Source organism: Telopea speciosissima, chromosome 5 (genome assembly GCF_018873765.1).
Source record: "Telopea speciosissima isolate NSW1024214 ecotype Mountain lineage chromosome 5, Tspe_v1, whole genome shotgun sequence".
NCBI classification, from domain to species: Eukaryota; Viridiplantae; Streptophyta; class Magnoliopsida; order Proteales; family Proteaceae; genus Telopea; species Telopea speciosissima.
The window spans coordinates 9,266,254-9,294,210 of record NC_057920.1 but is presented as its reverse complement, the minus strand read 5'-3'; the positions used below and the strand labels follow the sequence as shown (position 1 = coordinate 9,294,210).

At 37.5% G+C, this 27,957-nt stretch overlaps 1 protein-coding gene and 1 long non-coding RNA gene across 30 annotated transcripts; one reads left to right on the top strand and one right to left on the bottom strand.

Annotated features, from left to right (window-relative positions):
- Positions 1–120: 120 nt before the first annotated feature.
- Positions 121–26,275, bottom strand: LOC122663418 (splicing factor U2af large subunit B-like). 29 transcript variants are annotated; one of them, XM_043859118.1, is made up of 15 exons: positions 24,722–24,843; positions 24,419–24,525; positions 8,136–8,261; positions 5,883–5,965; positions 5,526–5,603; positions 4,212–4,275; positions 3,938–4,005; positions 3,803–3,847; positions 3,656–3,715; positions 2,839–2,899; positions 2,631–2,743; positions 2,028–2,474; positions 1,081–1,216; positions 702–769; positions 124–398 (listed from the first exon to the last, which is right to left on the bottom strand). In XM_043859118.1, the coding sequence occupies exons 5-15, from the start codon at positions 5,595–5,597 to the stop codon at positions 261–263; spliced, it is 1,272 nt and encodes a 423-aa protein (XP_043715053.1). In that variant the 5' UTR covers positions 5,598–5,603; positions 5,883–5,965; positions 8,136–8,261; positions 24,419–24,525; positions 24,722–24,843; the 3' UTR covers positions 124–260. The 29 variants fall into 29 exon arrangements, with proteins under 29 accessions (XP_043715050.1, XP_043715049.1, XP_043715046.1 ...); XM_043859117.1 differs by having other exon boundaries at positions 5,526–5,600; XM_043859115.1 differs by lacking the exons at positions 4,212–4,275; positions 5,526–5,603; positions 24,419–24,525; positions 24,722–24,843 and adding exons at positions 9,556–9,628; positions 11,022–11,116; positions 12,865–12,950 and having other exon boundaries at positions 121–398; positions 3,938–4,010; positions 5,885–5,965.
- On the top strand, positions 700–10,405 carry LOC122663422. Its single transcript, XR_006333111.1, has 3 exons — positions 700–810; positions 7,583–7,589; positions 10,396–10,405. It is a non-coding gene; the product is annotated as an uncharacterized LOC122663422 (long non-coding RNA).
- Positions 26,276–27,957: the final 1,682 nt, after the last annotated feature.

The window sequence follows — 27,957 nt, the reverse complement described above, 5'->3', positions numbered from 1 at the left end:
GACTAAATAATGGTGGGTCAGTGGGTGTTCTGAAAAAAGACTCAGAAACCTAAGCTGCACAAGTTTTGCTCAAAAAAATCATTTACTAAACTATCGAGTCTAGCTAACAGAATTCAGAAACCAATTTACTAGTTGAAATAATATGCTTATCTATCCAAACAGGAAAAAGAAAATTATGTCTTTAGATCTTATGTTACAGTAACAAAATTTGAGGGAAAGTGAGTTGCAAATTCTAGAGAGAATGTTAGAGTGAGCAATAACTATCCATCATAGTCTCCCTGGGAGAACTTGTCCTCTGCATAAAAGTTGGCGGTGACTAAATTCCTGCCAAATCTCCTTCCATTCAACCCTTGCCTGGCTTTTGTGGCTCCATCTGTATCAGTATACTCCAAGAACACCTGTGAAGCAATAAAAACTAGTAGTCAGTATTATTTCTTTTTCTTTGCTGAGGCTTCAATAAAATGACTGCAGTTGAGACCCCTCAGAAACAAAAGGAGAAATGCACCCTTTCTAATAAAATATAGCAGCGTCCTCTGTGTCTCGGGATCATGCATATAGATCAGGATATTTACAATAACATACAGCATCTTCAATGCTATGCTATCATAGCCCATCACACAAAAGCGAATGGACCAGGATAGCAAATGTATATTACTGCAATTATGAAAAAGAAAAACTACTAACAAAATCTCTCCACGAACCTTCCCAACACCTGGAGATAACTCGCCATTTGGTCCTGGACGTGGAATGACTACATTCACCAGATTCCCTGCAGAAGCAAAATTAAAAAGAATTTTCAAGTAATCCCAAGTCACCAAAATGAATTTTGGGTGGGCGGATGGGTTGGGTTTTTTTTTTTTCTTTTTATTTTTTTGAGGGGGGGGGGGTGAGAACCAATTTTAGATAAAGACGGAAAGATTGGATCTTCAGCATGTGGGTTAGGCCTGATTCTCTATAGTAGAATGTGGTACAACAAAAGGCTGTAAAACAGACAGATATAAGATAAAGAAGATTAATATCTGGGAAATGATTTTAAAAAAATATATACAGAAAGAAGTGATCAGAATCATGAGAATTCACCATATTTTCCGCCTTCTGTTCTCATGTCCTCCATTATGTCTTCATATTCCTCATCATCCTTCAGTTCATCTGGACTAACAACCTCTGTTAAGCTTATAACCTTGGTAGGTAGTGCACCACCTTGAAAAACAAGTCTCTGCCAAAGTGAAACCACTCATTAATAACCCCAAAGACCGGAGGCTTAAAGCAAGTTTCTAAATGCACTTCTACAAAAAGTTATAACCCAACATGAAGAATTAAAAAGGCTTAGACCGTCCATAATAATGGATAAATATGAAAGACAATTGTTCCTTACCTGCAATGCTACCAGTTGCTGCGCCTGCAATAGTATACTCTCCAGCTCAGGTTTGGGCTGAGCAGCACCCTGGTTTGCGCGTCTAACAGTGAGAGTTTTATCACCCATCTTTATTCCATTGAGAGCTGCGCAAACAATGTCAGTCACTGACAGATCTTGATACACACAAAAAGCATAGCCTTTTGAGTTCCCTGTTTCCCTGTCCTTGACAAGATCAAAACCACGAAGAGGTCCAAATGATTCAAAAATTTCCCGTATCTGTGCTTCCGTGAAATAGTATGGAAGACCACCCACAAAGATGCGATCAGGACCCTCGAGTCCACCAGCAGAACCTGGTGTTAACCCAACGGCAGCTAGGTTGAGATTGGGATTGGGTTGACTTGGCCCAAGTGCTGCAGCAAGAGAAGGGTTGTAATCATTTGGCCTCCTCACCTTCACTGGGGTGCCCTGTCAACACACAAGGATCAACATAAAGAAGTCAAACTATCAGGTAAATGAAAACATGCACGGTTTGAAGTCATTTTGACTTCACCACGGGGGATATTCCAAGTAATGAAGTGCTCTTATGGATTGTTGATTGAGACAGAAACAAGTTAAAGAGGCTTCGACCGTCCATAATAATGGATAAATGTGAACAACGATTGTTCCTTACCTGCAATGCTACCTGTTGCTGCGCCTGGAATAGTATACTCTCCTGCTCAGGTTTGGGCAGCGAAGCACCCTGGTTTGCGCGTCTAACAGTGAGAGTTTTATCACCCATCTTTATTCCATTGAGAGCTGCGCAAACAATGTCGGTCACTGACAGATCTTGATACACGCAAAAAGCATAGCCTTTTGAGTTCCCTGTTTCCCTGTCCTTGACAAGATCAACACCACGAAGAGGTCCAAATGATTCAAACATTTCCCGTATCTGTGCTTCCGTGAAATAGTATGGAAGACCACCCACAAAGATGCGATCAGGACCCTCGAGTCCACCAGCAGAACCTGGTGTTAACCCAACGGCAGCTAGGTTGAGATTGGGATTGGGTTGATTTGGCCCAAGTGCTGCAGCAAGAGAAGGGTTGTAATCACTTGGCCTCCTCACCTTCACTGGGGTGCCCTGTCAACACACAAGGATCAACATAAAGAAGTCAAACTATCAGGTAAATGAAAACATGCACGGTTTGAAGTCATTTTGACTTCACCACGGGGGATATTCCAAGTAATGAAGTGCTCTTATGGATTGTTGATTGAGACAGAAACAAGAATATACTACCTCAAAAATAATACCATCCAAGGCCATTGCATTACTAGCCTCCTCAACAGACCTCATCTCAACAAATGCAAACTTCTTCTCATGGTTGATGTATACATTAACGACAGCATCTCCTGAAAAAAACAGGTACCAAAATATATGAATTCAAAGTAATCTACCAAAGGGTGTGGGTGGGGGAGGGGGAGGAGGAGGGGGCAAGAATTCAAACCTGGTCCGGCAGAGTTTCCTCCAATTGCAGCCATAACCTGGCTGAAGAAAGTTGCCACTGACTGAGGAAACAACAATATAAAGATTCAGTAATCAATCATCCAGCTTGGATAATCTAGACTTTGAGCTATCAATAAGTTTAACAATGCTTCAAACAAGAACTGTTAACCATGCTGAAAAACCACTGATGCTTTTGAGAGTAATTATGCAGATAAACTGAAAGTGACAATCGTAAGTGAACAATAACAGGTCACAACATCTGGCTAAAATAGTAAAGAAGATTACAAGTTCTGGGAACTACTGTTAAGTTCCAAAGGGACTCAACAATATGTTCCAGGACAGTCAACCATCTAGCTTCCTCAACCTTAAAATCTGAAGTTTAAATGGATGAGATGCTGATTCCGAAACAGTGACAACTATCCACTTTCTCAAAATTTAACATATTATTGTTACGATAGAAAAACGATACTGATTTCACAAGTAAATAAAAGACTGAACTTATTACAGAAACAATGACATAGGAAAATGCAAATGATTCATTGAGTCTTAACATACAACAACAACAGCAACAATTCACACAAACTATTCAAACTATCTTGTGCAGTTTGACCCTCAGCAGTTTATTATTTCCTTTAACAGAAACTCTGCACCCCATTAAACCAAACAACCCCCTCCTATCCACAACCACAAATCCAAAAAAAAAAAAAAAAAAAAAAGAGAAGAAGAAGAAGCCAAAACAACCACAACAATTCACAGAAAAACAGCCACAATACAAGAACAACAATTGGACTAATGGCAACAGTCAAAGGATGAATCACCTGTTCATTTGCAGAGGGAGGAAGGCCACCAACATAAACCCGCCGAGCATGTCTCGTTGCCTAAGAACAAAAGAAAATTTGACACTTAGCCATCAAATGTTTCAAAGAGGGGATGAACTACACCCATAAAGTACTAATACATCATACCTGCTGAGTCATTGCCTGAGGGTGCATAAAAAGTGGGGTTGCCAGCTGGACACATCCAGAAGCATTGAATAAGAAGTTCACTGATCTGATACATTAATATAAATATCACAATAATGTTAAAAAAAATTGACTAACCTGTCCAGGAAACTGTAACATGTTTGGAAACGTTCCAGGGATGGCTGGAGTGGCCCCAGTCAATTGACCTGAAAAGGCCAATTAAATTAAATAGTAGTGTAAAGGAAAAATTAAGATCTATTTGATTATGAGTGACAGATCAATATGCACCTCCTCATCTTCATATGTGCTCAACAAAATAAGCATGTTCTAGCCTCTGGTAATCAAAATATATCAAGGAGATGAAATGAATATAGCATTTTCAGGTACTGGAGGAAATATTCGTAAAGACTACCAAAAAAGGCAATAGGTGCCGGTTCAAGACGAACAAGAACCATCAAACCGGTGCATTGAATCCTCCTGATGCAGCTCCAAGTAGGAAGAAGAAGAAGTCCTGAACTTAGGGCTTGATTAGGGAGCCATAGATTAGGATTATTATTCTCCATACTTAGTTTATTTTCCTGTTTTTAGACTGAACCGGTTTAGAATTGGTTGCAGCCAATTGGTTCAATTCGTCTAATTTAAGTAAAGTGTTCCTATTGGTTAATAGGTCCTTAAATCCTATTGGCTAATATGAAATCTTCTATTAAATTAGTTGTTTTAAGTTAGATATCTTTTAACTTAAGTTAGTAGGGTTAAATAGGTCTTTTACTGTTTTAAGTTATTAGTTTTAGTTTTAATTCCTTCCCTTCCACGATTTTGTGAAGAAGTCATTAAGTTGTATTAGGATTTGGCATAAAGCCATATTACAAATAAAGTAAATCATGGAGGCTCCCCCACATTGAATTTTGAATAAAAAAAAGACTGTTTTGCTGCTGGCCGATTGTTGCTGCTGCTGTTCCTGCTCCTTTCTGAGTGTATATCCTTGTGGATCTCAAGGTGGATAGGGTGGGTGGACTTCTGCGACTCCTTGCATCGAGAAGATCGGGAGATTCCTTCAATTTTCAAGCTGCTGCCGGTGGATTCCTACTGTAAATTTGAAGTTTAATTTTCTGTTCCATCCATTTTTCTTCCCCCCATTCGATCCCTCTTATTTTCTGTTTGAATTTGTAAAACCCTAGATCATCTAAGCCCTATCAGCAACAACCCCTTATCAGAATCTTACCAAATTCTGATCACAGTTCCCCCTCCATCAGTCCTACACTCGATCCAGACTACTACCCCCATCCTTAGTTCAAAACCCTAAAATCCCCTCATCCCCCATAAACCCAAGAAACCCTAAATTCCTGTTTAGGCATAACCAGCCATCAGAAACCCCCCCCTGCTGCAACCGAACCTTCCCCCCAGCTCCTCTAATACTCGAACAAAAGCCCTACTCCAATCTCCAACTACAAACCCTAAATTCAACCTATTTTCTAAAACCTAAAACCCGAAACCCTAACCCTAAGATTTCAGAATTTTAAATTTTTGTTTGAACCTATTCAAAACCTATCCCATTAGCTTCCTTTTGACCTGCACACCATTACTAAATAGAACCCTAGCTCAAATCCCTAATCCTAACCCTAATTCTGCCCTAGTTTACCTATTCTTCCCATCAAACCAGCAGCCCCTTTTAGATCCTATTGCTTGGCCTCTAATAGGATCCTTCTCCTATTTAGAGCTACATTACCTCCTTGTACATAAAAGCTACAGAAGTCGGCTCACGCCCATTGGCAGCACAGTGGGACAAGTAGCCCAACATTGCCTTCTTACAACAAAACATAAACATAGAAACAAACACCAAAAACAAGAACCAACCCAAAACCATTCAGTTTCAGAATTAGTTCATGAATATAAATAAATAAATAAAACAACAGACCCCAATCAAGAGATGGCAGCCTGGACTTGCTACAACTATCAATGTAAAAGCAAATGAATATGGCTTACCAACCGATACCAAGCAACTTGATACGACTCTCCAAGCTAAAGGAAAGAAATAGATAGGCAGTGAAACAAAGGCATAAGTTAGAAAAGAAAGACCATGCACCTGCAGCAGCGGCGGCGGCGGCAGCAGCTCCTGGCATCAATGCAGTTGTTGGAGGTGTCATGTCAAAACCACTAATCCGTTTGCTTCAATGACAAGTTAAATTATCTAGTTAATCCAGAAAAGAGTTTTGATTACCATAACGATGAACGGAAGTGATGCAGATTCATCATCAAATAGGGCTTGTTTCATTGGGAATAAGTGTAAGGTTGGGATATATATATGTTGGGCCTTTGTTCCCAAGGGTTTTCTATGTATTAGGCCACTTTAGTGGGCCTGAAATAGGGGTATATAGGTTGCATACGGGCTTAGCCCAATACTTAGTTTTTATTTTGTGTTTTTAATTGAACCGGTTTAAATTGGTTGCATCCAATTGGTTCAATTGGTTTAATTTAAGTGAAGTGATCCTATTGGCTAAGAGGTTCTTATATCCTATTGGCTGCTAGGGAATCTTCTTTATTTTAAGTAGTTTAAGTTGTTTTAAGTCATTAGGACTCTATTTTGAGTCTATTTGAGTTTCCTAGTCAGTTTAAGTTGCCTAATAGGTTAAGGCTAAGGTTAGGCCATTCCTTTTTAGTGTCTAAGTCTATTTTTGAGTCTTCTATATAAGTTTGTAAGGGAGGCCAACATTGGACACGAATTTGATTAATGAAAAAGCTTTTGTTTGCTGCCATAGCTGCTGCTCTGCTCTGTTAAGTGAACCTTGTGAGTAATATCAAGGCTACCTTGTGGGTAATATCAAGGTGAAGGGATTGGTGGACTCCGACTCCTTGCATCTTGTAGATCGGGAGGTCCTTCTTCTAGTTCTTCAAAGCTGCTACCATTGAAGATTTAATCTTCCAAGTAAGTAGTTTATTAATTCAGCATTTAACCTTCTTCTTCTAATCCTCTAACCTAAGCTCCATCTACTCCTATTATCACCCCTTCCATTAATCCATAGATCCATTAGAACCCTAAAACCCTAAATCCAATTCTGCCCTAAATTGCAGAATTTTGTAACTCATCCAAACCCTAACTTCTTTATACCAAAATAACCCCCTAGACCTGCCCATTAATACCCTATAAACCTCTTTCCTAAAATCTGCCCCTAAACCCTAGATCTTACAAACAGTCCATTTTCATAAGGCATCCTACCCAAAACCCTAGAATTCCAACCTCAACCAAATTTGATCCAACTTATACCATTAGACTCATAAAATTCTGCAAATCATTACCAAAAAAACCCTAAGTCGAAACCCTATTTATAACCCTAATTCTGCCCTAATTAGCCTAAGCTGTCCCAATCGGCCAGCCTTGTTAAGAGATCCTATTACCCTGGTTCCTAGTGGGATTACTCCTACCTAGGACTACATTAGGAAGACTACTAAGATACATAGATAATTATTACAATTTAAACTTAATATCATAGGTGTTGGTCCTAACAAAATATATCACTTTATCCTTCAAATGCATCAGACATACTCATCCCCCCCCCACACCCACACACATACTGCACACAACCCCAAAACAAAGTTTTTGGACTACTGGATGGTAAGTCAAACCATAGTCAAACTATCCGGTCAACAGTCTGCACTGCCTGAAATGAGTATTATTTCAAGGACCAGAGGTGTTTTGAAATCTAATGACTGATCGATAGACCATCAAGTATGTATTATTTTTCCGGACAACAGGACCACAAGTCCTCCTTCAAACCAGACAGATAGACCATCAGTAAGTGGACCGAACCGGACAAAATGCGTTCAAGAAGGAGTAGTAAGAGGATTTGAAGCTGAACTATGCACTAATGCAAAACTCAAACCATGAGTGGACCACGAGATGGGAGAAACATTAGGCTAGAAAAGGCAAATGGCTGGCAGAGTTTTAAATAGATTAACCAGAGGTAAAATTATACCAACCTCGAACAGTTACAATGGGAGTCTTTATCAGAAGAAATGGTAAAGGAAATAATGACAAGTGCATGCATACAAACTCTCTCCAGGAGCTCAACTAAATTAGCTAATGTATTTCTCAATCAACACAGCTGCTAAGACGTAGTGTAACACAGACTAGTTTATCATGGAAACCAGTGCAAAGATGTCAACAATGGGGCCCCGGGTGTCACAATAGTCACGATTGCTGAACCACTACAAATCAGTGAAGGTTGGATACAAAGTACAAAGCTTATAGAATAACATACACTAAATTGGGTAACAAAGAGGCATAGATCCATGCTCAACCTGAATCAACAGTGAAATGAACTGTGACATGTAAGGTTACCTCTTTGATCTTGACCAGGATCGAGATGGAGAACCAGATCTTGATCTATGATGAGATCTACCCTTTGAGCGAGATTCAGATCTATGCTGATTCCGCCCTTCTCGATCTCGATCATAGTCTCTACGCCTGCAAGATATATTTAAACAATAAATCATAAAAAGCATTAACATAGCATTTGACTAGTCAACAGACTAGGATACAAGGAATGATTAAAAAAAAATATTAAAGGAAGAAGATAAGGAACTAGAATGGCAAAGTCAAACCAATCAAATCTACTTACATACTACGATCCAAAAACTTCATACGTATAGACATACGCCTTGAGATTTTCAAAAATGCATATTTGGAAAATACAGCTACATGGTATTCTCTAAAATAATATAATGCTCAAAAGTTGTTCAGCGAAATTTCTAATAGCAACATAATATTCAAGCACGGAGGTGTACCATAAGGAGAGGAGTGGTTATATTTAGTGGTTGAGCTCATTGTTGACAATTTCACCAACTAATAGGCCATGGTCATATTTAGTTGTTGAGCTCATTACCTATCAGTTGACAATTTCACCAACTAATAGGCCATGGTTATATTGAGTTGTTGAGCTCATTGCTGACATTAGCATCAATGTAAATATGTAATCTCATCCGAACAATACCGATTTTTTGGTTTCCATTTGCCACAAAACAAGGATATGGAAGTTCAAACTCAATTACACAACAGCATCCTTTTCAAGGCTTATGCCATTAAGTGTTTTAGATATTCATTCCTAGTTCAGTAACTCGTTATTTTTCTCATTCATAACTCAACTCCCAAATAGAAGCATCAACCTTTGTTACTTATAAGTGGGATATTGAACAACAATCAGTACCATCCAACATCCTTAGAGGTCCACAGATGTTTGCTTTTAATTTCTTGGAATAACGTGTCGCTGATGGGTGGTCAATTCCTGTCATAAGAAAAGACAGGACACCAACTTTGACCAAGGAAACAACGATCCCAGTTCTCATTGAGCAGAAAGAAATTATTTATAAGGACTCAAAGTTTTCTTACTTGATTTAGCAAAGAACATGCATACCTAAATGCCCACCTCATTCTCCTAATCATTCTAAAGCATTCAACACCATCTTTTTTACATTTAAATCATCCAAGCACAAGAGTGACTTCACGGGGGGAAAAATATTCTCCCAAATGGACTTCTAATGAGATCTAATGTGTTTGTCCAAGTAAAGAAATCTTGCCATTAGTGGAAATCCAGAAGTCAAATAGAATGATACAAGCTTCATCAAACCCATGGACTCGCATTTCAAAATCCTAAACTGAAAATGACTCCATGAAATTAATAGTTGTAGCCATAAAACCCGAAAAGGAAATATGTAAACTGACCTCAAGGAATCTAACAAGGGAAAAAGGAGTAAAATATTACCTTCTGTAGAACTCAGCTGCGGATCGTGATCCATTGTAGAAAACAAACCATAGCAGGACGATCACCAATAAATCTACAGTAGTTAAGAGCTCACAACCATAATAACATCAAATCCCCAATCCCCCTCCCCCAACAACAAAAAAAAGGTTTTATTCTTAGACAATTGTTGGTGACCAGAAATGATGAGTCATTCATGACATTAGCCCTTAAAACCTACAATTTCTCTCAGATATCTTGTGCATGATATTTTTTATAAGTTATAAAAAATCCAAATTAAGACCTCAAAATGATGCAACAGTTTAGGGTTGCCTTGCTAAATTCCAGCTATGCGGTCGTGTTCAATTTCATTATGAGGGATCCTTTTTGTGTTTTTCAATAAGAGTGGGCCATTAACGTGAGTTTAATCATATAAGGGGTTTAGTTTCACTTAGGGTTAAGTCTGAGCTTGTGTAAGCTGTGAGTTATTAAAAGGTGGGCCTCATTGTGTTTGGATCATGTTATATATTTCTGCTCTCCCCATGTGAACAAATTGGGTTCTATGAAGGAGGATTTCAGAGAACTGCCCTGAACATGTACTTCTTTTCTTCTCTCTAAAATATTCTGTAATTCCTTCTTCACATCTTTAATGTGTTTTCTAATTCTCCTATTCTGTCTCTACACCAACCCTCACATCACCCACTCTTCTCATACTGTTCTAGAACTTAGTACTGCTATCCTCTATTTCCCTTGTACTGTTCTGTGCTTCCTGTAGACAGTTCTGCTGTTTTTCCTCTTCTTCAATCCTGTTCTCATGAACCCCTTACTCTCCAGTTTCCCCCATCCATAACCTAACCTTAGCAGACATTAAAATCTGCAACCTTCTTGTAATGATTCAAACAATTGGAGAAATCCATATCCAATTTCACCATCCTATGCCGCAGAACCCAAACAAAACCCTTTTTTTTCCCCCTTTTATAGCCAAATCCTCATTAAAACCCTCATTACTGATTTCAATTACTCTATTTCGGAATTCCAGAATGGCAATAGAGCAGTCATAGCTTTTATTCAATTTCTTTGATCTCTTTAATTCTCTATATTATCAAATTCAATGTATTGTTATCTCCCAATCAAAATCTTTCTTCAAATTGCAAGTTTGAACCCTAATTGTCCTAATTTTCTACGACCCAAGCTATTCTGCAGGTGTTAAAAGGATAATCCTCAACCATAGACACTTTGTGATTCCCCAATCCATTCAATATCACCAATTTATGTTGAACACAAAAGACAAACAATAAAGTTGATAATAAATTCCCAGAAAAAAAGTAATGGAAAGGGAGGAAATAATAAAGAGTTAGATATAGCTCTTATTTTAACTATGAAGATTCAAATATCAAATTTTGGTGCTCTCTATCCGAATACTAGACTCAATTGAGCAATTATAAACCTTAAATAACTAATTAAAAAGAAATTTTAATATTGAAGGATACTAAATAAGTAACGCTCCCACCTATCCAACACGTACATTCCAAAAGTAACATTGTACATGTAGATCATGCGTTGAATCCAGTTCATGGCTTGAAACCTAGAAATAAACATATAGATCACATAAAATGTTAATGAACTGTTATAAGAGAAAAAACCTACAAACATGAGGAATCCACAATCCTAGACAAGAAAACCGGAAAAGAAAGAGGGACCAAACACATAGAGATCGATGACTAGAAAGAAAGAAAAACAAACAAACAAACAAAAAAGTTACACGTATTCGTGCTATATCTTTTGATGTATTTTTTTGCTGCATGAGATCTATTGGCCTTCCGGTTTTCATTCACATAATAAATCTACTCCTCTAAAAACGATGTTTACAGCCTTCTTTGTTAAATAAGCTACATTTAAATTGGAAATGGATGTAGATGCAACAATGATTTTATAGTGCTAATATGCACTATATATATATATAGTGTGTCAAAAAAGAAAACAACAAATCCTCGCATAAAGAAATATATTGCTGATGAAAACTAAAATTTTAGGTAACTACATTCCTTTATAGATTTTTAAAGGTCACAAACCTAAAATACAGATTCAGTACAAAGCAATAAGCCACTAATTCAGCTCACGTGACATAGACAGGTTAAAATCTAGTGTCCATGGTTCAATTATTTACTTATACTTTTTACACAATGGATCTGTCATACAATACCACATAAACATCACATGGGGGAAAAACCAATAATAAATCAAACATGTTTTGTTCATCATGTGATTCCAGTCTATCAAAACATACATTTAATGCACCTCTACTTTCTAATTTCATCATTTCCTTCATGAGTAGCTATAGGTCTATGTTGAAGGGCACATGCTTGAGGTCTCTATTGAATAGAACATGCTTGAGGAAATAGAAGTGAAAACTTATGTTTACTCCTAATTGATTTTAAAGAAGCAACATGTGTTAAAATAAATAAAATAGATAATGACAACATGGAGACTACAACAACAAAAACAGCAACTCAGCCTTATCCCAACTAAATGGGGTCGGCAATGACAACATGGAGACTTATATACAAAATATGATTTTGCAATTCCTTGACATGATGACAGCTAGGGCCATATTCCATTACATTAGATGCCTAAGGAACACAAATATTAAAAAAATTACTCTGTCAAGCAGGTATTCATCCATTTTACGAATATTGTTAATGACATTTTAATATTTTGCAAATTTACAGAAAATAAAAAGAAAGAAAAAAAGAGAAAATGGCCATCAGAAGTGCTAGTAAAAATTGATGACCATTTAATACCCGTTGCTGTCAGAAATTCATAATTGATACGAAAAAATAAACTCCACAACAAGCACAAACAAGAGAGAGAAACTATTTGCAAGATTTTCATTGCTCACTCTCTCCAAAGCTATTTTTTTCATAGCATCAACCTCTCTCGATGTTAGAAGTAAAACTAGTATGCAGAGTATAAAGGGGTTAATGCAGCCAGTGATGTTCTTCTCTAATATCAAACCAACACCACAGATGAAATGTGGAACAAAAACACGGTAACAAACGCCAAAACAAAAACAAAGACAGGTAAATTACTAGGTCAGCCACAAGAATCTATTCTTACTACTTCTGTCTTTGATCAGATGATCAGATTCGATCAAAAACTTGACTGAAACATACCTACTACTCGTATGATGCATGAATTGAATGAATAAAAACAAAGAAATAGCAATATCAAATCAAGAAAAACCTAATCAAAACCTAATCAAAAAGGTGATTATTTTTAAAACACATGACACACCTAAGCAGTTGAAACATGAACAAGAAACAAATTCTATACCCAGGACTTCGTCTCGATCTCTCAATTCTTCTCGTCTCCCCTTGTACCTCTGTCTTCTTGCTGTTTGAGATAATCTGAATGAGTGAATCAAATGAGTTCTTGGAGTGGAGTGAAGCTAGAGGAGACAGAGAGAGCAGAAAATGTTACGTAACTAATTACGGTTATTTATTTATATTAACTAGAGTAAATTACACAGACGTCCCCTGTAACTGCTTAATTTAAGGGACACCCCTGTTTTTGCAAAAACTTCACAGAACTCCCCTATTACACAAACTTGGTTACACTTGACCCCACTTCGTTTGAATTGTTGTTAAGTGATGACATCATAGAAGAAATAAATTTATAATAACTAAGTTAACCTTACCTGAAAGTTACATTACCCTTTTACCCTTATGTTTACCCTTACCTCCTCCTCCTTCTTCGCGACCGCCCATCGTAAGACTCCAACCACCCTTGCAGCCCAACCCCAACCCCAACCCCTGTCAGCGCCATCATTGCAAGCACCAGTACCCACCCCTGTGAAAAATGCTTCTCTAGACAGGAAAAAAAGAAAGAAAGAAATGCTAACATGATTTTCGTGTGAATTTCCTATCTTCCAAAGCCTGTATTACTTCCACATCACTACTAATTTGCAAATCAAGAACAGATGCCCTAAGAGTTCAATATCTCTATAAGACCTGGATAAGAAATTCGTTGATGAATTAAGGCCAAGTATGGGAATAAACTATGAAAAATGTAAACTCGGTTCTTCAATTTCTAAACAAACTTTGATGTTAATGTCTTCTCAATTTGGAGATTCCATATAATTGAACTGTTTAAGAGCTGAATTGCAGTTTAAAAGTTAGAGATAGAGAGGGAGAGGGAGAGAAGGGAGTCACATGCTAGAGGACGAGAAAGGTCTCTGAGAAAGAGCTTCGACCCTCTCTCGTTCATGGCGTGTTCACACCCTAAATTGAATTATTTTTTTTTTTTCAATCTCTTCTTCCCAAACCCTTCCTATGTTCCATTAAATCACCTTTGGACCTTTAAATCTATCTGGATTTCAGAGTTGCAAGGGAAAAAGAAAAAGGGTAAAAAGAAGCCCAACCCTTATCTATTGATTATGCTGCGAATCATGGAACAGGAGGTGAATTGGGATGAAAGGGATGAAGAACAAGGGTTGGGGGTGGAGGTGGGGCGATGGATTGCACCATCATCGTACCAATACGGCAGTTCCCCGTCATCAATTTCTTCCCTTTCAACTCTCCTGGCCAACGACGAAGATCTCCACTCTCATTTCACTCATTTTCACTCAAGTGAGAGAAGAGAAAACTTGGAGAGGTGGAGAAGGAAGGAGAAGACCCATTGCTGTCTTCTCCTTGTTCTCTCTGTCTGTAATCTTCGACATCGACAACTTTAGTTGCGTTTTCGGGAACTTGAGGAGTCGAGACATTTACTTTTGTTGTGCCTTAACGGAATTTGAAGAATGGTTCTGTGAAACCCTTTCCATTCTCACGGGAGGAACGTATTTCTCATCTGTTTCATCCTTCTGATTCTTCTTCTTCTTCTTCAGAATCTTGTGCTAATTCTACTAACTCTGGTGTCACTGATTGCATCGTCTTCTATCCATCCAGAGTTGGCAAAGTTGTACGGCATTTGGGTGCTTTCTTTCTTTACTTATGAGTGGGTTTTATGTTTCTGTGTTGAAGGAAGACAAAGGAAATCAAACCGTGAAATCGTATGTGCGTAAGTCAAAGCAAAGAAGGAGAAAGGTTTTAGATGTTTTAAGTGTTTTAGGTATAAGGGTAGTAGGGTCATTTCATTATTCAACTTAATAGAGTCTAACGTTCTTTGGTCGACTGTAGTTTTTAAAGCATCAGGGGTATCCCTTGAATTAGGCATAATTACAGGAAAGATTTATATAATTTATTCTATTATTAGTTAATATTGAGTGTGAGTTAGATAGGATAACTATCATTGTTGGTGGGTTAGTTATTTAGATATGGAAGGAATCATGAGTTGTAAGTCATGTAACGGCTATGCAGTCCAATTTAATAGTGATTATGAATGAAAAGCCAAACAGATTATTAGAAAACCCCATATTTATCTCTCTCTCTCTCTCTCTCTCTCTCTCTTTTCCTTTCCTATATTTTCTTTTTTATTTTATTTTATCTTCAAATTATCTTGCACGTATCAAATGACATCAGAGCCGCGACGGTGGATTCATCCACTGTCGCGGTGCTATACAGGAATATCCTCCTATGTTCTACGGCAACGAACGTACAAGATGAAGAAAAGACTCTCCATCTTCCTTGAAGACAAGGACAATTTCAAGGGGAAAAGAATTGTTAGGTACCTAATTATAAGGTTATTTATATATATATTAATTATTATTTTATATTTATTAATTATTATGTGTGTGTTGTGCGTGAGTTAATATTGAGTGTGAGTTAATTAGGATAACTATCATTAGTGGATTAGTTATTTAGATGTGGAAGGAGCCATGAATTGTAAGTTATGTAACGACTATTCAACCCTATTTAATAGTCCTTATGAATGAAAAGACAAGCATATTATTATCTCTTAAATTACCTCTTAAGAGTTATCTTGAGAAGAGGATTGACAGTCTCCTAATTATCCATTATGTAATCTTTTTTCTTTTTTTTTTGGTTGGAATCCATTATGTAATCTTGAACTAGCAACGGTTATCCATATTTTTGTTTTATTGTTTCATCTTAGTAGCATGTTGGCGAGCCTCCCCAATTTGCTTGGATTCTTCAGAGTGTCATGATACCTATTTAAAAAATTTGTTAATCTTCAAATCTACGTACTTTAAAGATATTATCGATCTTATTGATTTTAATATTCAGAGGTCTCGTGATCAAACCTTTGCCGCTGCATAATTTCTTGGGGTCACCCACCTGAGGCTCACTAGGGTCTAGAAGCTCCCGGTTCGTGCGTGGCGCGGGATTCATGTACGAGCCCAGGGAAGATTTAGTCGGCCTAAAATCGGATACCCCTCCTGTCTCCAAAAATAAAATAAAATATTCAATGGCCATCCTTGTCATGGAAAATTTGGAAAATTAGGAATGAGGCTTGACAGTTTTCCTACATCTCATGTTGTATGTATTCTGATGGGGCATAGCCCTTTTCTTCACATGTTGTGGATGATTTATTTTCCTTGTTCTCTGACTTTTCTAGTGTACATTTTTTGTGTTCCTCGTACTATTAATAGGTTAGCATATTTTTGAGCTAAGGGTGCCTCCAAATTCAAGCTTTGTCGAATTTGGTGGCCTAACATGCCTCTGTTTTTTCGTATTTCCTTCTCCTGCTGGCAAGAATTGCTCCTTTAGTCACTTCCTTTAAATAAATTTTTTCTCTTCAATAAAGGAAAAAAAAATTTTCTCGGCCAATTTCATGTCTTTGGTATTTACTTGGTTTTCTTATTGGGATGCATGGGATCCTATGACCGTATGATGGTGGAAATCAAAGAAAGATGGTCCCATATTTTGAATCTCTTTTTTGCTAAAATAAATAACTATATAATTTTTATTTTTATAATATTTTTTGCCAAGGAGATTCAGGTGGGCGTTTGAGACATTGAGACACCTGGCAGTTCCCTAGACTCTCCTGAATTGAGATATATATTTTAATTGAATTGGTCAAATTTGATGTTTTTTTTATTGTGGAGATGAAAATTGTATTTTAAAATGAGTATGTGTGTGGGTGTACACACGCCTGTTCTTGTCCTTGTGTGCATGTGCATTGCACATTTGCGAGTGTGCTCACGAGCACTACCTGATCGCATGACCCCTGCACTAGTGAGGGCCAATGGGAGTATACATGCAAGAAGCATGGGAGATGGGGTTTTAGCCTTTCCATGGGGGTAAGATGATCATTTCGCGCCACATGTCTAAGCTTAGGTGTTATACGTTCAAATTTCATTCTTTTTCCCTTTAAAAAATGTGTGTGTGCCTACGTGCATGTGCAAGGAAGCAATAATACTGGGAGGCATAAATTGTAGATTGTTTAGAGATTGAATCCCCTCCTCCGCAGGTAACCACCCCAACCCATTTCACGCCATCCATTGGATGTAGTCCCCACATCCCATGGACGGTGTGAGATGGGTTTGGATAGTTACCTACAGCCTACAAGGTAGGGGATCTAGACTCGATTGTTTATCATTAGTTCTCTACATCCAAGATTCAGCTCGTAATTCCAACTTTTTCAATGTTTTTGGATATTATTGAGTTCATAATTCGGTTACTTATTAGTGTCGATTAGTAATTCCGACTTTTTCAGTGTTTTTTAGATATCATTGAGTTCATAATAGAGTTACTTATTAGTGTCAATAAATATTTTCGACTTTTGGATACCATTGAGTTCATAATATGGTTACTTAACAGTGTCAATAAGTAATTCCAACTTTTTCGGTGTTTTTGGATATTATTGAGTTCATAATATGGTTACTTATTAGTGTCAATATTTGTGATGTTTCCGAGAGTCACAAGACACTTCTAAATCATGAACATTTTCATGATGTTTACCATCTAAACTGTTAGTTTCTGCAGAGAGTTGGGAGAATGCATAATGATGATTAGAATATACTAATACACATGCATGGACATTCATAAGATACATTACATGCCAATACAAAGGGATATTTAATTAAATTAGAATCTGAAATTTGACATGTAATTAAATAAACCATATCTTCTATACCCAACAGTCGGAAAAAAAAACAAAACCCTGTAACATCAACTTACATGTGATTGCTAGTGAAGTTTTATTTGTTTAATGAAGATATCATTACAACCTTTAAATAAAAAAACCCCCAAGAGTAGTGAGAGCATTGACCAGATTAACAAATTATTTAGGCTCCATATCAGGTGGCCATTTAAGCACAAATGATTTAGCTCTTATTCTGACAAAGCATCTCACCCCAAAATGAAAAGGAAGAACTCCAACTGAAAACCAAAATGTTTAACACTTGACCGCAAGGGTGTATGACGTTGCCTGCTAGAGAAATACCAACTTCACGAAAGAAGCTTGACCGTCATCACCATTCATCTATGCTTCAAAATATTTTATAAGAGACTGAGTTTTCAGTTGGAGATGAGCCTTCACGTAGTGGGTTTTCTAAAAACCTGCACCCTCGGTTTTATGAAGAGAAAGTAGTATCATTATATCTGGGCAAAACCACCACAAAATACCAAAAGGAGCGGGGAATTGGTTTCTGAAAGAAAACTTCAAACAAAGTTGACAAAAAATTGACAAAGGCACTTCTTTCAGACCTGTAATGTTCATAGGTGGTTATATAATGCCTCCCCAAATATTCAGTGTTCAACTGCAAAATCCAGTTCACAAGACTGAATAATGGTGGCTGTTCTAAAAAATTGTTTCCACATGTGATAGAAGACAAAGGAGGGGGGGAAGGAGGACGCTCATATTTGTAGCATCAGAAACCTACCTAAGCTGCACAAGTTTTGCTCAAAAAATTCGTTTACTAAACTATCAAGTCTAGCTAACAGAATTCAACCACCAATTTACTAGTTGAAATAATATGCTGATCTATCCAAACAGGAAAAAGAAAATTATGTATTTAGTTCTTATGTTACAGCAAGAAAATTTGAGGGAAAGTGAGTTGCAAATTCTTGAGAGAATGTTGAGTGAGCAATAACTATCCATCATAGTCTCCCTGGGAGAACTTGTCCTCTGCATAAAAGTTGGCGGTGACTAAATTCCCGCCAAATCTCCTTCCATTCAACCCTTGCCTGGCTTTTGTGGCTCCATCTGTATCAGTATACTCCAAGAACACCTGCGAAGCAATAAAAACTAGTCAGTATGACTTCTTTTTCTTTGCTGAGGCTTCAATAAAATGACTGCAGTTGAGACCAGTCAGAAACAAAAGGAGAAATGCTCCCTTTCTAATAAAAAAATAGCACTGTCCTCTATGCCTCGGGATCATGCATATAGATCAGGATATTTACAATAAGATACAGCCTCTTCCATGCTATGCTATCATAGTCCATCACACAAAAGCAAATGGACCAGGATAGCAAATGTATATTATTGCAATTATGACAAAGAAAAACTACTGACAATCTCTCTGCACGAACCTTCCCAACACCTGGAGATAACTCGCCATTTGGTCCTGGACGTGGAATGACTACATTCACCAGATTCCCTGCAGAAGCAAAATTAAAAAGAATTTACAAGTAATCCCAAGTCACCAAAATGAATTTTGGATGGGGGGGGGATGGGTTGGGTTTTTTTCTCTTTCTTTTTTTTTTGGCGGGGTGGGGGGGTGGTTTGAGAACCAATTTTAGATTAAGACAGAAAGATTTATGGGATCTTCAGCATGTGGGTTAGGCCTGAATCTCTATAGTAGAATGTGGTACAACAAAAGGCTGTAAAACAGACAGATATAAGATAAAGAAGATTAATATCTGCGTAATGATTTAAAAAAAATATATACAGAAAGAAGTAATCAGAATCTTGAGAATTCACCATATTTTCCTCCTTCTGTTCTCATGTCCTCCATTATGTCTTCATATTCCTCATCATCCTTCAGTTCATCTGGACTAACTACCTCTGTTAAGCTTATAACCTTGGTAGGTAGTGCACCACCTTGAAAAACAAGTCTCTGCCAAAGTGAAACCACTCATTAATAACCCCAAAGACCGCAGGCTTAAAGCAAGTTTCTAAATGCACTTTCTACAAAAAGTTATAAGGCAACCAGCATGGTATTATAACCCCACATGAAGAGTTAAAGAGGTTTAGACCGTCCATAATAATGGATAATAGTGAAAGACAATTGTTCCTTACCTGCAATGCTACCTGTTGCTGCGCCTGCAATAGTATACTCTCCTGCTCAGGTTTGGGCTGCGAAGCCCCCTGGTTTGCGCGTCTAACAGTTAGAGTTTTATCACCCATCTTTATTCCATTGAGAGCTGCGCAAGCAATGTCAGTCACTGACAGATCTTGATACACACAAAAAGCATAGCCTTTTGAGTTCCCTGTTTCCCTGTCCTTGACAAGATCAAAACCTCGAAGAGGTCCAAATGATTCAAGAAGTTCCCGTATCTGTGCTTCCGTGAAATAGTATGGAAGACCACCCACAAAGATGCGATCAGGACCCTCGAGTCCACCAGCAGAACCTGGTGTTAATCCAACGGCAGCTAGGTTGAGATTGGGATTGGGTTGACTTGGCCCAAGTGCTGCAGCAAGAGAAGGGTTGTAATCACTTGGCCTCCTCACCTTCACTGGGGCGCCCTGTCAACACACAAGGATAAACGTAAAGAAGTCAAATTATAAGGTCAATGAAAATATGCACGGATTGAAGTCATTTTGACTTCACCACAGGGGATATTCCAAGTAATGAAGTGCTCTAATGGATTGTTGATTGAGACAGAAAAAAAGAATATACTACCTCAAAAATAATACCATCCAAGGCCATTGCATTACTAGCCTCCTCAACAGACCTCATCTCAACAAATGCAAACTTCTTCTCATGGTTGATGTATACATTAACAACAGCATCTCCTGAAAAAAACAGGTACCAAACTATATGAATTCAAAGTAATCTACCAAAGGGTGGGGGTGGAGGAGGGGCAAGAATTCAAACCTGGTCCGGCAGAGTTTCCTCCAATTGCAGCCATAACCTGGCTGAAGAAAGTTGCCACTGACTGAGGAAAAAACAATATAAAGATTCAGTAACCAATCATCCAGCTTGTATAATCTAGACTTTCAACTATCAACAAGTTTAGCAATGCTTCAAACAAGAACTGTTAACCACGCTGAAAAACAGCTGGTGCTTTTGAGAGTACTTATGCAAATAAAGTGAAAGTGACAATCGTAAGTGAACAATACCAGGTCACAACATCCGGCTAAAATAGTAAAGAAGATTACAAGTTCTGAGAACTACTGTTAAGTTTCAAAGGGACTCAACAATATGTTCGAGGACAGTCAACCATCTAGCTTCCTTAACCCTAAAAACTGAAGTTTAAATGAATGAGATGCTGATTCCGAAACAGTGACAACTATCTACTTTCTCAAAATTTCATATTTATCATAATGAAGTAATTAGACGTAAGCTTACTTAAAAATTTCCCAATTTCATATTCTTTGGTTATATATCAAAAAACCGCATGCTCAATTGCCGAATTTGGTTTTCTACACTAGCAGAGTTTCGCACATGATGGCAAAAAGAGAGTTTAATATATCATTGTTACGAAAGAAAAACGATACTGATTTCACAAGTAAATAAAAGATTAAACTTATTCCAGAAACAATGAAATAGGAAAATGCAAATGATACATTGAGTCTTAAGTTCTTAACATACAACAACAACAATTATTCACACAAACTATTCAAACTACCTTGTGCAGTTTGACCCTCAGCAGTTTATTAATTTCTTTAACAGAAACTCTGCACCCCATTAAACCAAACAACCCCCTCCAACCCACAACCACAAATCCAAAAAAAACGAAGCCAAAACAATCACAACAATTCATGGAATAAACAGCCACAATACAAGAACAACAATTGGACTAATGGCAAGAGTCAACAGGATGAATAACCTGTTCATTTGCAGAAGGAGGAAGGCCACCAACATAAACCCGCCGAGCATGTCTCGTTGCCTAAAAACAAAAGAAAATTTAATACTTAGCCATCAAATGTTTCAAAGAGGGGATGAACTACACCCATCAAGTACTAATACATCATACCTGCTGAGTCATTGCCTGAGGATGCATAAAAAGTGGGGTTGCCAGCTGGACACATCCAGAAGCATTGAATACGAAGTTTACTGATCTGATACATTAATATAAATATCACAATAATGTAAAAGAAATAGACTAACCTGTCCAGGAAACTGTAACATGTTCGGAAACATTCCAGGAATGGTTGGAGTGGCCCCAGTCAATTGACCTGAAAAAGCCAATTAACTTAAATAGCAGTGTAAAGGAAAAATTAAGTCTATTTGATTATGAGTAACAGATCAATATGCACCTCCTCATCTTCATATGTGCTCAACAAAATAAGCATGTTCTAGCCTCTTGTAATCAAAATATATCAAGGAGATGAAATGAATACAGCATTTTCAGGTAATGGACGAAATATTCGTAAAGACTACCAAAAAAGGCAATAGGTGCCGGTTGAAGACGAACAAGAACCATCAAACCGGTGCATTGAATCCTCCTTGTACATAAAAGCTACAGAAGTCGGCTCACGCCCATTGGCAGCACAGTGGGACAAGTAGCCCAACATTGCCTTCTTACAACAAAACATAAACACAGAAACAAACAAAAAAACAAACACCAAAAACAAGAAACAACCAAAAACCACTCAGTTTCAGAATTAGTTCATGAATATAAAAAAGTAAATAAAACAACAGACCCTAATCAAGAGATGGCAGCCTTGACTTGCTAATTCTATCAATGTAAAAGCAAATGAATATGGCTTACCAACCGATACCAAGCAATTTGATACGACTCTCCAAGCTAAAGGAAAGAAATAGATTGGCAAAGAAACAAAGGCATAAGTTAGAAAAAAAAGACTATGCACCTGCAGCAGCGGCGGCGGCAGCGGCGGCGGCAGCAGCTCCAGGCATCAATGCAGTTGTTGGAGGTGCCATGTCAAAACCACTAATCCGTTTGCTGCAATGACAAGTTTAAATTAGCTAGCTAATCCAGAAAAAAGTTTTGACTACCATAACAATGTACGGAAGACTACTAAGATACATAGATCATTATTACAATTTAAAATTACTATCATAGGTGTTGGTCATAACAAAATATATCACTTTATCCTTCAAATGCATCAGACATGCTCTTCCCCCCCCCCCCCACACACACACACACACTGCACACAACCCCAAAACAAAGTTTTTGGACCACTGGATGGTCAGTCAAACCATAGTCAAACTATCCAGTCAACAGTCTGCAATGCCTGAAATGAGTATTAGTTCAAGGACCAGAGGTGTTTTGAAATCTAATGACTGATCGATAGACCATCAAGTATGTATTATTTTTCCGGACAACAGGACCACAAGTCCTCCTTCAAACCTGACAAATGGACCACCAATTAGTGGACCAAACCGGACAAAATGAGTTCAAGAATTTTGCACTAATGCAAAACTCAAACCATGAGTGGACCACGAGATGGGAGAAACATCAGGCTAGAAAAGGCAAATGGCTGGCAGAGTTTTAAATACATTAACCAAAGGTAAAATTACACCAACCTCGAACAGTTGCAATGGGAGTCTTTACCATAAGAAATGGTTAAGGAAATAATTACAAGAGCATGCATACAAACTCTCTCCATGAGCTCAACTAAATTAGCTAATGTATTTCTCAATCAACACAGCTGCTGAGATGTAGTGTAACACAGACTAATTTATCATGGAAAACAATGCAAAAATGTCAACAACAAGCCCCCTGGGTTTCACAATAGTCACGATTGATGTACCACTACAAATCAGTGAAGGTTGGATACAAACTACAACGCGTATAAAATAACCTACACTAAATTGGAAGGAGGCATAGATCCATGCTCAACCTGAATCAACAGTGAAATGAACTGTGACATGGAAGGTTACCTCTTTGATCTTGACCGGGATCGAGATGGAGAACCAGATCTTGATCTATGATGAGATCTACCCCTTGAGCGAGATTCAGATCTATGCTGATTCCGGCCTTCTCGATCTCGATCGTAGTCTCTACGCCTGCAAGATATATTGAAACAATAAATCATAAAAAGCATTAATATAGCATTTGGCTTGTTAATAGACTAGGATACAAGGAATGATAAAAAATAAAAATAAAAGAAGGAAGAAGATAAGGAACTAGAATGACAAAGTCAAACCAATCAAATCTACTTACTACGATCCAAAAACTTCATACGCCTTGAGAGTTTTCAGCAATGGATATTTGGAAAATACAGCTAGATGGTATTCTCTAAAATAATATAATGCTCAAAAGTTGTTCAGCGAAATTTCTAATAGCAACATAGTATTCAAGCACGGAGGTGTACCATAAGGAGAGGCGTACCACTTCTTCTAAGCCTCACCAGTGCAGCACAAGACCCACAAGGATGGCTTTTTGATTAAAACAAAAATTGATAAATAAAAACCCATCAATATTAGCCAAACTCAACTAAACTGCATGTTGAGTAGCAATGTTATCTTAAATTTGTTACTGTAAATACTGCATCAGTTTTTAAGACTCTTATTCCACAGTGAAAAAAAATTTAATTTTATCTCTTCCGCATTTTCTATATATGCAAGTTGAAACATGTTGATCTCTAAGATATCAGACTGGAAATGTAACAATGGATCTGACATAACAGAATATAATGCAGTTAAAAAAAAATTCACCATCTCCCCCACCCCAAACAAAAAAGGATCATTATCGTAAGATCATTTTGTACCAAATGTCCGGCATTATGATGGACCAAATGCATAAGGCCACATGCTGCCAACTTTTCACAGCACAAGGCTGCATCTCACAAACCTCAATCATCTACCACAGGCCTTTTAAAATCAATTACCCAGGTATTTTTCTTTAATGCTCACCTCAAGGATTAAGGCTTTTTGAAAGTGAAGAACAGAAAATCATAATGAATCAAAACGTAGAATTTCATCATGTACTTCTCATATTTATGTTATTAACAGACAGCAACCTACAAAAAGAGAGAGAGAAAAGAGAGGGAAAGGGGGAATCAGCAGAACGCATGGATGCCTTCTCCCACTTAACTATCGAAGGGTCAGCTGCACAAAAGAGGGTTCCAGAAAATATAACACCAATTTCAGTCACTAAAATAGCTAAAATACTCCATGGGAATGGATATGAAACTGGAACAAGGTTCAAAATCATACCTCTCATAGTCTCGGATTCGGTGATGATCATCATCGTCATCTCTATCTCGACCACGGTCCCTTCTGTCACTCCGTTCCCTAAAGTGGTCTCTGTGCTGACGATCACGGTCTCTGTCTCGATCCCTTTCCCTGTCCCTGTCCTTTTCTGTGTCCCTTTCCCTGTCCTTATCCCTCCCTTTTTCTCTTTCCTTGTCCCTACTTCTTGAAGACTCTCTCTCATAATCACGTGAACCATGCTGCAATGAACCAATGCATTTGTCTTGTAGCATCAATAAGGGTCGAAAAACACATGGCAAAATGATTATGTTCTAACATTAAATGAATGGAACAATTCAAATCAAAAAGTATAATCTAATAATTCAGATATATGGTTTGACATTCAAATGTTTCTTCAGAACAATGAACTTACTTCAGAATTGAAAAGAAGAGGGAAAATTAAATGTTAGATGAACACACATCTAATACATGTTACATGTAATAAATACAAGAGCGCCATATTCAATAGCAGGTACAATAGAAATGGATAATGATTGTAACACTCTTAGGAATCCTGATCGAGGTTCCCTCAACAACAATACCTACATGATTAATGTGTAGGCAGTATGAGAATCTGTCATGTGCTAACTTAAACATGTTTGACAAATCAGTTATTTTACTCCGTAAAAATCCGACCCAAAAATTGGTAAAATGTGAAGAGACTAAACAACAAGTCTTCCCCTTCCACAAAAGCTCCTCACTCATTCATATAAAATAAAGATCAACACCGTTCTCGGATTTGCTAAATTGAAAAATCACAGTTTTTTCCTTGGTATTCCCACGAAACATTAACAGAAATATAGGGTATTGGAGAACAGGAGAAATAACCAAAGTCCGAATCCAAAAATTCTAAACCAAATTGTGACCCTATTGGCAACCCTAACTCTTGTAAAACGTTTTTACATACAAACTTTGTGGGGACAAAAAAAAATATCTTGCTCTGGTTATGCCAAAAAACCAAATTATACAAAAATTAGCTCAAATAATTTGACAAGTTAAACCCTATGTTCTGATTAAACTGTACACATAAAAGAAACTATCATCCAGAAAGCAAATCAACAGTTCAGTCGAATTACGATAAGAAATCAGCAGTGCCGACTACCGAGTACAATCCAAAGAAAATACCCCAGAATAAAGAGAATAACAACCCTATTGTGATATAATTCCTTTAAGATCCACTTTTTCATCCCTCCGCAGGATGATGGATAAGAGGGAGCACCATAGAGATAAAGAACAAAAATTACGAAAAACTACAAAAAAATAGACGAATAGATGGAGATACCCGAGACTTCGAGTCACTATAATCGTCCGCACCGCCGTGACTGCTAGTCTTCTGTTGGGGTGACGAACTGTAATCGTTGAGCCCTTCGCCATTACCGTCGTATCTTCCCCTGTAATCCGGCATTTTTAACCTTCTATTTCTCTTCGACTTCTCTTGGTATGATCGCTGGTGTTAATCACAGAGCGAAATCTGGCGGAAAAACCTGAAGAAATTTTAGGGCTTCGGAGAAGACAGTGCTTTTACTTCTTATACGAATGGAGGTTTCAACAAAGTTACCCTCTTTATAGCAGGTGTGTAACTTCGAATTGAGCCCGGCTCCACCCCCATCGTAACTTTTTTGTTTTTTAGGTGCAAACCCCCACCGCAACTTACGCGCTTATTGGATGATGTGAGTTTGTGGAATAATTATCACCTCCAATTCCCCCAATTCCTCTAATGGGGGAGTGGACCCCATGTTGGGCAGTGTTTTCGGATAGAGGTAGGATGGTCATTTCTACCTCCATGTGAGAAATTGGGGGCAGAGAATTGGGGAGTGGACCCCACCTTGGGCAGTGTTTTAGTTAAATTTCGAAAGCAAAATCTAGTAGTGAGAGGATGGTTCTAAGTATTGGTATCGTATCGCTCGTATCGGGCGATACGTATCGATTTTATTATATACCGATACCAATATCGTGTCAATACTGTATTAGTATCACGGTACAAACAATGGGTAAAATGGTCATAAAACTCATTTTTTAAGGAATTTCAATGGTAATTTGTCCGATATACTATCGATCCAGGCCGATACCATATTGGTTTTACGTGTTGTCGATACTCATTCCGATACTGTGCACTAAAACCATGAGTGAGAGAGTGTTGTCAAACGATCAGTTAGATCCGATTTCGGTGTAGGAATGTGAGATAAACTCAAATCGTTAAGAAATTTTGGTTTTCAGTCTGATACAGTTTTGGTTTATTTCAGTTTTTCAATATCAAGTTACTAACGATTTACATTGATTTGTTTTCAGACTTGTATCAAATCCTACATTCATAACCTTTAACCTTTAAAGATTTGGTAAATGTATTGCGAAGGGAGGATAACTAATATTGAAAACAATGGATAAATACAGTTTGTAGTGAAATCATTCTTACAACTCAAATCATTGTTTATCATTGTAAGAGGATAACTAAAATTGAAATCAATGGATAATTAATTGGTGAGAAGACAACTAACATTGAAATAAAAAACATAAGTCTTATTATTGCATCGTTTATTTAATTGTTCAACTAATTTTGTATAGTCAACAACAAAATCAATGGAACTATTGTTAGAAATTAATTTTTCTATTCATAATCTTATAGTCATTGATTTGTAACAATTCCCCTTGTAACTATAAATTTTCTTTGTTTTTGTAACTAGAAATTTGCTCACTAATATTGAAACCAATGGATAACCAATTCACCAATTCATAACCTCACACTCAATGATTTTTTATTGTTATCATTCAATTCGATTTTCAATTTGGATATTGGCCAATTCAGTGTGGTCCGGTTTTAGTCAATCCCATCATACCCCATCGGAACAGTTTGATTCGGTCTGGGTTTTTCCATTAGTCTTAACAGTTTAGGCTACGTGTTGACACCCCTATTCTCTGTAAGTGGACAAGGTTTTCCCTCACCATGCGGTGAAGGAAAATAACACGTACACATCATCTTAGGGTTCACAACCCCCTTACAAGGTTTTAGTATGTTTCCTAAAATGCCTTTCCATGCAAATCGTAGTCCCGCGGTGAATGAGAGGCTTAAGAAAACTCAATCCCATGTAATATGAATTTAAAGTTGGACCAAGTTTTCATTCAACCAATTTCAATTCACCGATACAGGTTTAGATGTAAGGGATATCGGGAGGGTATTATTGGTATAACATACTTAAACCTAC

Excerpts from the sequence above, each read along its gene's own strand:
- LOC122663418 (XM_043859099.1), bottom strand. The coding sequence starts at position 26,162 with ATGCCGGATTACAGGGGAAGATACGACGGTAATGGCGAAGGGCTCAAC. Across the intron at positions 22,503-23,443 it reads TCCCGGTCAAGATCAAAGAG|CAAACGGATTAGTGGTTTTG; the intron begins GTAACCTTCCAT and ends TTGTCATTGCAG. Across the intron at positions 3,716-3,802 it reads CTCAGGCAATGACTCAGCAG|GCAACGAGACATGCTCGGCG; the intron begins GTATGATGTATT and ends TTTTGTTCTTAG.